The sequence below is a fragment of the Etheostoma spectabile genome, chromosome 22 (assembly GCF_008692095.1).
Source record: "Etheostoma spectabile isolate EspeVRDwgs_2016 chromosome 22, UIUC_Espe_1.0, whole genome shotgun sequence".
In the NCBI taxonomy this organism is placed as follows: Eukaryota; Metazoa; Chordata; class Actinopteri; order Perciformes; family Percidae; genus Etheostoma; species Etheostoma spectabile.
Window position 1 is genome coordinate 10699001 of NC_045754.1, and position 13726 is coordinate 10712726.

Consider the following 13726-nt stretch of genomic DNA (forward strand, 5'->3'; position numbering starts at 1 on the left):
AAAAAAACACGACAATGTATAAAAGGCTTCATTACCTTGTACCTCACGTTATGACTCCGTAGCAGACGTTTTTGTAAAAATAGGCTATTGCGTCATAATCATGCGACTTATCGTCGCATAGTCGACAAATCACCGTATTGTCAGGAGAAGCACCCAGACAGTTTAGATTTACATCAGCTGTTTGGGTTTAATTACTAATATTAACTAGCATGTTAGTTGGCAGTAATTAGCCTGTATCTATGTTATCTCCTAACATAAACCTACGCTCTCCGTCTCTGCTGACTGGGAATGATTGAGATTTCTTTTGGCACAGCTGTCAGAAGACTTACAACTTTAAGACATACTGCCCACGTCACAAATACATCGTCAAGCTCAGTTGGAGGCTGTGCAGTAATATCTAGCCATCACCAGAAAAGTGCCTCTATTTTCCTTCACCGGTCTCCGTCCAGAACAACGGGATATAGGCCGTTGATTATAGCGCCACCTAATGGCCTATCTTTACCAAATGTGATACAGAGTCTCCAAGTTGCATGCCAAACAATCATCACAGGTTTGCTGTTGATAGCAGTTAATGTGGCAGAGATATTGCCGTTGCAAATTTCCCATTTAAATGCATTGAATTTTTCGTCAAAACCAACAAACATTGATTTTAGCCCCTCTAATGGCCAATCTTTGCCAAAGTTGGTAGCAAGCATTGTGAAGGGACGTCAAACATTGCTCTCAAGTCTTTTGCTGATGACATTCAATTTGGCCGTTGTTAATTTCAAGTAATTCACTTCAGTGTAAGTGGTTAATCCAAACGTGGGCCCATTGGCCCAATCAGTACCACACTGAAAGTACCGCCTCAGGAGTGGGCCTAGATGGTACCCATCAAATTTTGTAAAATTCGGATGAGCGGTTTATGAATTGCAATTTTTTTTCACGAATAAAAAGTCAAGGCTGAAATGGGCGTAACCTCCATCACAAGATTCAGTAGGATCCAGGGAATGCGTGGATATATGGTTTTTAAATTTCCGATGTGCGGTTTGGGAGTTTTAGGGCCAAACGCGTTGTTTCTGCTATAGCGCCACATAGTGGTGGTCATTTTTGCGGCTGAGGTCTTTGCGGAGTTTTGGACCAGTCCTGAAAATGGTACACCGCCACCATGTACGGTTTAGGCTGCAGCAGGAGTTTTACGCGGAGAGGAATGATAATGGAAGAGGAGGAGGAGAAGAAGAATCATTAGCAAAACAATAGGGTTCCACAGCCCTGTTGTGTGAACCGCGTAGCCCTTTCTGCTACTGCGGTTCCCGCATCCTCGGGCATGGACCCCTAAAAATATCAGTTATGTGGACTTGTTTGCTTGTAAACTCTAACGTTACCCCAGTAGTGCTAGTTTTGGCAGTTGTATGTGTTCATAGGCCTGGTGCATGTTTTTCACATATCTGATCAAACCTTTAAGGATAAGTGACATGCCATATAACTTCTGACAGTAACTAAAGCCCATTGCTAATCAAAAACGACGTAGCAAATGTGGAATACAAACACCGCGTAAACTGCGTCATATACCGTTACTAGTGCCCCCCAAACACATAGCTAGCTAGCAATAGCTACAGTTGCTAATTCAGTCCCAACCCTGGCGACAAGGACAGACAATTAAAAAACGCTGTTATGTTAGGTAACAGTTTACGTTACCGTTAGAGAAGTTAAAATGATTGACAAAATGCCACCATGCATATTAAGCCAAACAACTGCGCGTTCTTTCCATAGACAGTTAAAGGTTCTTTCTAAATGTTTGCCTTGTGCGGAATCGTATAGCTTCTATTAGCAATGCTACAGCGGCTAGCGTTAGCTTGCATTTGAGCCCAAACACCTGACTTAATGGAGCCATTAATCCCCTTAAAACATAATTTTAGCAACGTAAACACGTCAAGAGTAACGATAACTTTTAAAATTGCCAACGGGACGCCAGATTGTACCTTCGATCAGCCATTCAAGTAACGGTAACGTTACGGAACGTTATTCTACCTTTTATAACGTTAGCGTTGGGTGACGTTACAACCGTTCGATTCAACGTAACGTTCTGTTTACAACAAAGAGTGTCATTGTTTGTTCAAGGTAAAACTAATTTAACTATAACGTCAGCGAGTTAGCTATAGTCCAGCATGTGGCCTAGAGTTTTCAAACCCTGTTAACATTAGTTAGCCATGTTAGCTAATTTAGCTGCATAGCTAACTTAGCACTGTCGACAAAGCCGTTGATATAAACGTTACTCACCCTGAGCGTTGGCTGACATGGTACAAGGCGCGTCCCGCTTAGAGTTTGATTACAAAGCCGGAAAGTGCATTTAATCTTTAGTATTACACCATTTCGACGGTACAAAACGTGAGACTACAAAGGGAATAGCTTCTATGCGGCAGTTACTTCCATTCACGACCAGAGCCCAAACATGGCCGAGGTGTGTTTGCTGCGATGATGCATTGTGGGTCTGCTGTGCTTGACAGGTCAGGTCATAGGGTAGCTAAACACATTGGCTGATCATTATAAGTCTGACTTGTGTCTGCCCTCCACAACTGCATGAAGTTTATTAGTGTGTAAGTGTTTGTTGTGGAAAATACTTGTTTGTTGTACAATTGGATAGGTTTTCATCTTACAGTGTTGCTTCCATAAACACGTACCTCCTTATTGGCTTAAGAAACTGACACCTATAGATGAAGAAGAATCTTATGTATAAGTTTAGCAATTCTAGTAGGCCCACAGGTAGGCTATGAATATATATTCTTATGAGTTTCTTCTTTAAAAGCACAACAAATCTTTGCATGCGCCAGACCCTGACAATTTGTCAAATTAAAAAAAAAAGACCATTCTTGCTTTCCAATTTTAGGGCTACAGCAAATATGCCATGTATAAATTCTTGTCCTTTTTAGATTTTGGTCAATTTGGCAATTCAAAATGGTGCTTAATCTTTATTCAAGTCATTCCTTTGATTTTTTTTTCCTTAAGGTTAAAGTCTTTTTTATCTCTGACCAAGTTTTTTTTTCTTTTGTGCTTAAGTCTGGAAGTCAAAGTTGTTGTCTGAGTCTACAGCTAGACTACAGCAGAATTTTAACCCCCACATTCCTCCTGGCCTGACAAACGTCAACAAAGACCCCAAAAGACACCAAAGAGAGGTGAGCAGTGAACTGAAGCCTCCTTGTATTGGCTCATTATGGCATCCCGCAGTGAGGAAGAAGCTATTTTGTATCACCACAAGGTCAGTATCTGAAAGCCAGAGCAATGGAGGGGATCAGCCATGGGATTTTTAATTTGAGAAAGCATAAAAAGTTTTTTCTAGTGAAAGTGAAGTGTGTGAATTCTAATGGACTGTGGGAACTGTACAGACAAGATGTTGAGGTGGCAAATGCTTTCCCTTTATCTTTAAAAGAAATATGAAGTGCAATTTATCCACAGTATTGCAAGCTCCCAGACTTCTCCTAGTATGTCATGCAGTTACTGCTGCATTCAAGCTATCATGTCAATATTTAGTGTACAAACAATGTGCAGCTGATCTTTTAATACATGCATTCTAAACTTTCTCAAACTCACATTTTTCACATTGTATGTGCATGCACAAGCTTGTGTATCCAGGTGTTCTCCTTGAATTGAATGCAGGTGCAATTCATATCAATATGTATTCCACCCCTTATTAAATATTCACTCCAAACAGATGTTTCAAAAGCTGTATGAGATAGTTATGCTCACTCGATTCACTTTCCCAGGAATTTTGATTTTACTTCCAAATAGATGTGAAAAGGGGAGCTGTCACACTCTATTATGGTGACCTCAATGATTCTGTGCCCAATCCAAATCCAGCGGTTTTCCATAACAATACAAATTAAAGGGTGCAAAGCCGAAGGAGACAATACTTGTTATTTTCCATCTAAACGACAGAGGTTCTTTACAACAAACTTGTCTGTGCGGCTTTAAATTTAATTTAAATGCTAACTTGGAAGTTGTTTTGTGTGACATAATGTGTTTTTTGCTGTCAATTCATGAGGGTTAGCAACGGTCTTGAGAAAGTGACACTGGAGCAGTGGAGTGTATAACCTTGCAATAGATTATTTTTTAAATTAAAGATTTACTTTGTTAATTTTTAAATCATTATACATTGTTTTTAATGCAGACTATCATACAAGTTGGAGCAGTGTTTGTAATGAGGGGAGCTGAAATGAATGTGTAACCATGTGGCCGTACACGAGAACTATTAGCTCAACATTCTCCAACAAAAATAGTTCTTTTTGGCAGATTTATAGATGTCTTTTTCACTGGCACATGTGAGTCTGGGGTTTGAATGCTACATTTTTCACTGGAAACTGGTAGAGCCCGACCGATAAAGGATTTTTAAGGCCAATACCAATACGAATATTTGGTTATTAAAAAATCCAATATGCCGATATATCAGCTGATATATATTTTTTTTTAAATCCGGAAATGCGTTACAAAACATAAACAGATTTCCCCAACATTAGATATTTTTAGTTATTTATGAGTTTTCACTAAAATAATATGACAATATTTTGTTTTATCGTCACTACAGAACAGAGGAACATCAAAAATTATTAAAGTTGTGACAAAATAAAATTTATAAAAATACAAACTTAAGATATGAAACTTAAAGTCCTTTGAACACATTAACAAAACAAAAACAATCAGTGTTGCCAACAGGGACGTTGTAGAGCGCCCTCTGGTGGACAAATGTTCATAACATGGTTGACAGTCCGTTTTTTATTTTTTAAATATTCATTTATCAGAATCATTCATTTGTCACTATATATATATATATATATATATATATATATATATATTTTTTTTTTTATCTGCCATTATAAATGCCGATAGATTGGGAAATGCCTCTAGAAACTGGTCAGGGATTAACCCAAACAATAAAATAAATAAATAAAATACACATATGACTATTCACAAATAATTTATAAAAAGTAAAAAAATAGAGACCTGGGCAGTTGGAAATATCCTGATTAGGAGGACCATTGCAGTAATTTCAGTTGGCTGTAGCCTAGGCATGCACAACAAAGTATTGCTGACAGAAACAATGGCTGCTGCATGTGTAACTGACAACTGGAGGTTCTGCTGATTTAAAACAAAAGGCACAGCACACTGTGGTTACTGTATACCCTGAGGTAATATTTATTGCATTTAGGCCATGTGATGGACATATCTGTTGTAATCGTGTCTTTGTGATAACTAATACCATGCATCTTCAATGAGTGAATAGGCTGCAGTCAGTGACCTACATCTCAGTGCAATGAACTGCTTAACTCAGACTGTTGTTTAATTCAGTGCACTGTCAACAGACTGGTGAGGAGGAGGAGGGGCGGGGGTTTATACTTATCGGCCACTGTAATTGGATGATAGATTCAGCTACTCCTCACCATTGGCTGCTCGGTCTGTCACTCGGGAACTGTTATCGCCACTTCCCGCGCCATTCAGCGTGCACGCGCAAGACAACCAGGCACGTACCCGCTTGGAGACTGTCTGGAGTCTGTCTGAAATTGATAAAATTGGAGATGGAGTTTTACATCTGTTTGCACATATACAAGGAAGCCGCCTGTTGGGAATAGGAATGTTTGCTCTCCTCCTCAAACGCCTTCCGCCCACGAGTCACCACGCTTCAGCCAAAATATTTTTTAGATAAACGCTGTGAAAGTTTTTTCTTCTGCAGTCAACCAGCAGACAGCTCTTTATGCACAGGTAGGTTACGTTAAGGCAGGCGCCTGAGTGCAAGTTGGCTAACCTACAATTAATACTGCAGTAATATACACATTCGTCAAAAAAAGATGTTTATTTGTGAAAGCTAGCTGTACGTTTGTGTACAAAAAGCGTGTTTCTAGCTTCAAATTGAAATGATCTTCCACCGTAACAAACTGCGTGCGTGGCATTAATTCATTATTGCCGTTAAATAGAGGCGTATGCTGTGGGTTTTCTTAGTTCTTACAAATTCCATACAGTAACGTTAACGTTAGCTATTTTGTTATGGAGCCTTGTCCTCGTTCACACTAGCTACTTCAGGAGGATGCGCAGGTGACGCACCTTTGCTGACGTGAGGTTGTTGATTAACCCCACGCGGGCTTAAGATACTCAGCAAGCTCTTCTATGGACTCGTTAATTCTCTTTTTAACACTTTTAGCACAGCCACACCACCTTAATTTCTAATTTCAAAGTACACAACAATACCTTTTTTAGGCACACGTGCAGATAACCAATCCAAACTATTGTGACCCTGAGGTGAGGTAATATGAATCCTGTATGACATGTTTCTTTTCCTGTCCTTGTTAATGCTCTGCAGGGAATCATCCGACAGCCCTAGAGTTCAAGAGGAGTGCACCATCCAGAAGGCAGTCTCCCTCAGCTCCGAAAGGTTAGTAGAAACAGGAGAAGTGTGTTCCCTTTAAAGGGTATAGTGATACTGCATGTATTTAATAGGGTTTATTAGATTATTGCAAGTATTCATTTGTCATGATTATGTCCCCCAACAACATTTTTGAAAACAATGTTAGAACATAACTTGAACTCTAAATATTTTCAGTATTTAGCCACAAGTAAATCATTTTTCCGCACTGTCTGAGAATATCATTTACGTTAGATGTGCTATGACACAACAATATAATTTTTTTTGTTTTTAATAAGGCTACATCGTCACTTTAAATGGGAAATTTTACATGTTTTGTGCATTGTTTCGATACATTTTCTGGGATTCAGCGTGGCATATTCAATATAGTCACTAATTGTTCACTAATTCAACTTGAACAATGCTTGGTAATCGTCATTATTTCCTACCCAAATTTCTGTGCTTTTGCATCTCTTTGTGCAGAAATGAAAAGTGGGTAAATATGCATTTAAATTAAACCCATGTGTACTTGTAATTGGTTTAAAAGCATTCTCATCTGGTCACCCTTTGTGCGACAGTGCATGTGTACCTGATCTGCTGCTGCCTCTGACTTGTCTAGACACTTTTGCTCTGTCACTGCAGTTGTCGGCAGGCAGTGCAGTCATATGATTTGGGGAGCCTTCCTCCCTCCTCCCACTGTCTGCTCTTTTGGGGCAAGATGGCTGCTATAACATTGTTGTTATCCATGACGTACAGTATATGAATTGTTTTGAACAAATAAAAAACATGGGGAAACATGGTGATACATTATTCTTTAATGAAACCAACCACAGGTACTCAAGTATGGCACACACAAGGTATGGTGAATGTTAACTCTTCGAAAGGTTTTTCTAATCTACATTTCTTGCGTTTAGTCGCTTGGATTATTATTTAAAATAATTATAATAGTTGCCATCCTCAATGCAACCCAATGACTGGATAGTTTCAATGTTGTTATTTAATTGTTGACTCAATGGAAGTTTATTCCTTATTTGATTCTGATTTGGGACCTTTGGTAGCCATTTTGTCAGATCACTGACAATTTGTGCCAAAGGCTTCGGGGGCTTTATGATTTAAAAAAAATTGTTTTGTGTATATCTGTTTAATACAGTATCTTACAACTACACATACTTGAACTCGGTATCTCTAAGATAATTACAATATCTCACATGAAGTTTGAAAGAAATAAAACCTATTACCCGTAATTACAGCATTTCTTTTAACATGTAGGAAAGCACATTGTGAAGGCAATGTGAAATTGTGTATGAATGTTGTTGGTAAGGAAATTTGAAAACTGTAAAAAAAAGTTCATATTTTGTATGAATTATTTTACAGCGTTAAAAAGTCATATATTGCACCAAGCATTGAGATGTGTTTTTCAAAAGTCAAAGCACTTTTTTTACAGTCCACTTATTCAGTGAGGGAGTGTACAGGCAATATTAACTTTGGCTTCTAAAATGCTCCTAGCCTCACTCTGACATTACAAGTTACTTTCACCCAGTGAGTCTGTGAAGTTTATCTGTTTGCCATATCAGTGACCAGCCTGGACAGATCGCTTCATTATCACCTACTTAGTGCATACTCGTATGATGTCAGAAAGCTCCTTTAGTCTTGTCTTGTCAAATTCCTTAATAGTTTTTGAGTGCTTGTTGCTAATGTTTTCACAGGAGAGTACAGGAAGACTTAAAGCATGCAGTATCTTTGCAGGCCTGTCCCAAACCTGATCCATTGTATCTGACAAAAAACAATGGAAATGCAATAAGAATGGGAAGAAAAATTGAAAGCAGAGTTATAGAATCAAATACTGTCTAATACATTATTTTTTGGGTAACTTGTTGTCATTTCTAATGGCAGTTCTTCTAAATATACATGATTAGGTTATGCGTTATTGACGGTGTGGCTTTCAATATTTTTTTCAAAACATAAAATGATGATTATGTATCACAAAATCAGTATTCTTAGCAGTGACCACAATACTGAGTGGATGCCAGTTTGTATGCTTCTTGCATGCAGATTTTACATTAAGTAATGAAGGACTTAATACTTCCCTTAATTCAATCCATATTCCTAATTTAATTATCATTTATTTCAAAGTAAATATAACAGGTCATACTTTTTTTTTTGCAACAATAAACTACTGTTGCTGCTGTTAACTTTTAAATTGTTTCAGCAATTCTTGCAAACTATGCAACAATTTATCTTGAATGAGTTACAAGGCAAATCTACAAAACCGCTTTTAAAGTTAACGTTTTAGTTTTGTTTCCGTTTTTGTATTTACCCTGTCTGTGATAACATAATGTTCTGCACAGTTATTTGATGTTTTTTTCTTGTTTTTACAGGAGATCCATGGTTTCTTGCAGCCTGTCATGCCTTCACGACTTCAACGCTGGAGTGTGTCGGCCCAAATGGTAAGATCTTTGTTGACCTGTTCATTAAAGCACATTTGGGCACGTTAGAAGTTGAGAAAAGCTATTCCAGGAATGTTTTAAGGTGCTTCAGCGAGTGAATGGGATTGCCTGAGGGAAATATCAGTTGGCTGCACAAACCAGAATTTACAGAGGTTCAGCTCGGGCTTGCAATACCAATGCTACATGATATGATGATGAAAAATAGCTAATCAAATTCAGTGCTGTCATTCACTCGTCAGCAGCAATATTTTTTTAACATTGATTTGTGATCTCTTCATAAGATAATCATGGATATGGATCTCGTAAGTTTCACTTGAGGCTTAGCCAGGAAATGCTGATGCAAGGAGTGCTCTGAATCTTCAGCCTGTTTTTCTATTGGCTCATTGTCTCCACCCACAATGCAGTCATGAGGTCTAACATCATGATGATGTCTGGAGAAAACAGGCTTTCATCTAGGCTCTAATGCTGCCTGAGCTATAATAAAAAGATTTCTTGGGTTATTTCTGTGCACATATAGAATACAGTTTGAGCTGATTCAAAGCATTGCTCTGTACAACTGCAGCACCTGCTATTGTCTTTTGTAAAACGGTGGGTTGTTTATCTCACCACAGCCTCTGCTGGGAAATGACGCAGTTTCCTTTGACATTGGTGTGGCATATTTTAAATCAAGGCCTTCACTGTATTTTAAAAAGTCTCCTGGCAACCTGCCAAAACATGGATCCATTTGTCTGTTCCCTCTTAAGAGCACAACTGCACAGCTATGACCCTTAGCTAGTCCTAGCCATCGATAACTCAAAGCCAGCGGCGTCCATTTTAGATTCAAGCAGTGGTGAAAGAGATGAACTATAATGTATTTTGTAGGAGAGGAAATCTGAACTCACAGCATACATTCATTTGGGGAACGGCCAGACTATTGTGGAGTAAACTCACTTTTCAGTGGAACAGATTTGAAAATAATACTGAACAAATAGATACATGTGAAAAAATACTTGCATCAAATTGCTATTTATGATTCTTAGGTTTACTTTGTTTTGAGTGCGGCGCGATTCATTTTTATTTGGATGAGTTTGATTTTAGCATCGTTTCCTATTTTATTTTCATTCTTTTTAAACTATCTTGCAAATGCTTTTGATAGAATATTTAATATTACTAAAAGTGCACGTTGATAAAGGCTTAAATAAAATGTTGAAGCAGTAATTAAATTTCCACACGTATAATAATATACTACCGAAACATAATATTGACACTATAAAGTGAATTTATTTGCTTTAAAAACATTTATGCAATGCACAGTCGTTTCTGTTTATTTATATTTTTAATTGCAAAAATGGTCCAAGCTTGCTCAAAAACGCAAGAAGATGAGTAAGACATGAAGTGTACGTAAATAAAACTATTTTCATTTGGTCTTTATCACCAGCTGAATATTACAGGCAATATAAGTTCTCAACATCGTTAAATTGTGTTTTAGAGTATTTATAAAAAAAAAGTGACATCAACACAATAAATACACCTTAAATAAAATTCTTTTTTCATTTAAGCGAGTCAGGCCTTGTACACATTAACATTATTTAACACAATTACTTCTTTCCGTACTTTACCTGTGTAATAATCAACATAAAATGTTAGGTAGCTGTTTTTTGTCTGATTTCTATGATCATATAATGCATATATTTTAGAAATGATTACAATTATTTCAGTTGGCAAATTTTGCAATGCCATTTTCGTTGTATTAAGCTAACAATATACACATTAATATTACATTTTACCAACTATTTTGCTCTTTATGTATATTACACATAGGGAGAATCAAACAAATTAAAGCTATATATAATGTATTTGTACTTTATTTTGGATTAGTTGAAAAGTCCTAAAAGTGATCTTTATATCATTATATTAAAGTTACATAGGATGTAAATGCACTTAAAATTTAAAATCCGCTCATTGCAACAATCAAATCAAAAGTACTGTATATTGAAGTGCTAACTTGACTCGCTGAAAGGTTTAGGTGACCTTTACCCTCTTGAAAATGTGTTTTCGTCCAGTGTTAAGACCTCGTGCGAAAGCCAGACTGTGTTCTCATGCCACGTAACACAACAGTGGCTGTCAGTAACATGTTTAGATGAGCCTCTGCTCTGTTGCCATGAAAATAGAGAAAGAAAATGTACTTTGGGTTTATGCATGTGTTGGAGGGAGGGCGGAATTACCAACCCTATAGATTAATGTCAGATTGAGTATTTTCATGTTTTTTTTTATTTTTTATTAATGTATTGCCTTGCATAATCAAACCAGTTGTTCTATGTAGATTGTAAAAAAAGAAAAAAGAAGTTTACTTTACCATATTGAGAGCAGGCAGCATGGACATGCATGCATGCTCAAACTAAACTATTTCAGCTGTTGCCAGACAGAATAGTTATTTGTTCATGTCAATACTTCACGAATGCCTTTTGATAATATGCTTTATTGTTTTTTGTTGTTTAGATCTAATAATTAGGCCTAAATAAATAAGCCTAATATTAGAATAAAAACATGAGAGACTTGTTTATGGCGTGGCCAACGCTAAGATCTTGCCTGGAGATAGCAGACCTTTGTTTATCATTAAAACAACCACACACACCACTCACTGACTGAGCAGAGGTTTTGAATTTCAGGTGCAGCCACAACATCAATATCAATGTCACATGAATATTAGATCCTCATTAGAAGAAGACAATTGCAAATGAAATGGACGGCGACTATTCTGTAAATGTTAAATCTTAAAATGCCTATTTATTAGTTTTGTGAAAGGTAAGTAATAGAGCCCGACTGATAAAGGATTTTTAAGAACAATACGAATATTTGGTTATTTAAAAAACCTGATATGCCGATATATATATAGGCCAACATACATATTTTTAAAATCCAGAAACGCGTTACAAAACAGATTTCCCTAATATTAGTTATTTGTACATATTTACGAGTTTTCACTAAAATAATATAATTTGTTTTATTGTCACAACAGAACAGAGGAACATCGAAATATATTAAAGTTCTGATAAATAAAATGTATAAAATATAAACTTAAGATGTGAAACTTAGTCCTTTTGAACAAAAACACACAACCAACAGGGACGTTGTAGAGCGCCTTCTGGTGGACAAACTATATAACGCCAATGCTCATAACATGTTTGACAGTCCATTTTATTTTTTAAATATTTATTTATCAGAATCATATATTTGTCATTACAAATGCTTCTGATCAATAATTTTAAAATTTTTTTATAAATGCCAATACCGATAGATCAGGAAATCCTAATATCGGCCGATATATCGGCGGGCTCTAGTGAGTAAATAACTAGATTTTCGTTGCTGCAGTGTTGTGTGACTGCCATATGTTTGTCTGCATCTGTTTTTATTTTTTGTGACAACCAGTTAAGATTTGCAAATGCAGCGTGTTTGTTACCACTCAGTTGCTAAGCATTGACAGCTTCAGCAACACTTCCTGTTTTAATTAGACTGCAAATCCACCACTGACTTTGAAATGAAGTGTGCTCATCTATTAGACCTTCATAAACGCTTCAAAGGAATCTGTAGGCCTGGATGACCACTGTTTGACTGCGGTGCAAGGCTGCATGGCTGCTTAAACTGCAGCAGCCTGAACAAGTGTTTACTCTCTGGGAAGAAACTTTTTTCCTGAGATGAACTTCTGCTTTTTTACTTAACTCTTTACTACTTAACTTTCACTCAGTTCTCGACATACTACTGAATGGAGGTCTTGCAAATGAAGAGGTGTAGTGTAGTCTAAGTTACCATTATCCAACAAAAACTGTTGCATATTAGCATTTAACATACTGCACATTGCTTGATGAAGATTGTATTGTTCATTTGAATAGCAGGGTCTGTGTCTATAGTAAAATAATCTGAAACGTATTTTTGGACTCAATTGTCAACTAAAAGATTGTAATGACTTTTTTAACCTTTTTACACAAAACCGGATGAGAGGAGACAAAGTGGTTGCCATTGGTGAGAATGGTTAATTCCCTCTTTTATCTATCACAGGTCTACCTCTCTCTCAGCCGGGGTTTTATGCACGCCAGACCTGTTCAGCTTGGTTGAACGTAAAGTACAAGGTGTCCTTGAAACCCTATACTATATACTGTAAAGCTGGACCAATACTGGATTTTAGAGCCTGGTAGTGATATTTAGCAGTAGAACAAAACATTATGTCAGCAGATATGTGTTTACTTTCTATACATTTTAATCAAGGATCAACTAAATTCAGTAATCAAAGTTAATATAGTTGAACAATAACGCAATTGTTCTTAGCAGAGTGAGAACAATTACATTGTCATGTTACTATATCATAATCGTACAAGGGTCTGTTATGCAAGTTATGCAAGTTATGCAAAACTTATTTCTAAATTCTCTCTTTATATAATGAGTATGGGTATTTGTTAGAATGGTAATGATTTTGTGAGTTTCTTTGTGTAAATAAAGTTTAAAAAAAACATCTGGTCAGACAGTAATATGGTACTCTGAGAACCATATAGTAAAACGATTTGTGCTCATTTCTTGTACTCAAAAGCTATACATTTTGCCATTTTTAACTGTAAAGATGCTTAAACTCAAGTGTTTTAAATTTTTAACTTAAGTTTATATACTTTATATACTGACTAAAGAGGAATCTATAAAGACATGCATGTTGTTTCTCAGGTGTAAAAGAAAATAATACTACAGCAACTACTTTATTGAGTTAAAAAAAAACTGTTTACCAAAAATAAGTACAATCTACAGTTGTGCACTTGGTCTTGTGTAAATGCTGACAACCCAATATTTATGTGACCAATAATTTTGTTTAGATGTCATAATCGTACAAGGGTCTGGTGTGCAAAACTTATTTCTAAATTCTCTCTTTATATGATGAGTAGGGGGGGGGGGG

At 36.6% G+C, this 13726-nt stretch overlaps 1 protein-coding gene across 6 annotated transcripts in view; it reads right to left on the bottom strand.

Moving 5' to 3' along the window:
* Positions 1-2501, bottom strand: part of rbm33a (RNA binding motif protein 33a) — a 33442-nt gene extending 30941 nt beyond the window's left edge. For all 6 annotated transcript variants that reach the window (XM_032504205.1, XM_032504204.1, XM_032504202.1 and 3 more), the window contains exon 1: positions 2257-2501. In XM_032504205.1, the coding sequence (XP_032360096.1) occupies positions 2257-2275 (19 nt within the window). In that variant the 5' untranslated portion in view covers positions 2276-2501. The remainder of the gene's footprint in view (positions 1-2256) is intronic.
* Positions 2502-13726: the final 11225 nt, after the last annotated feature.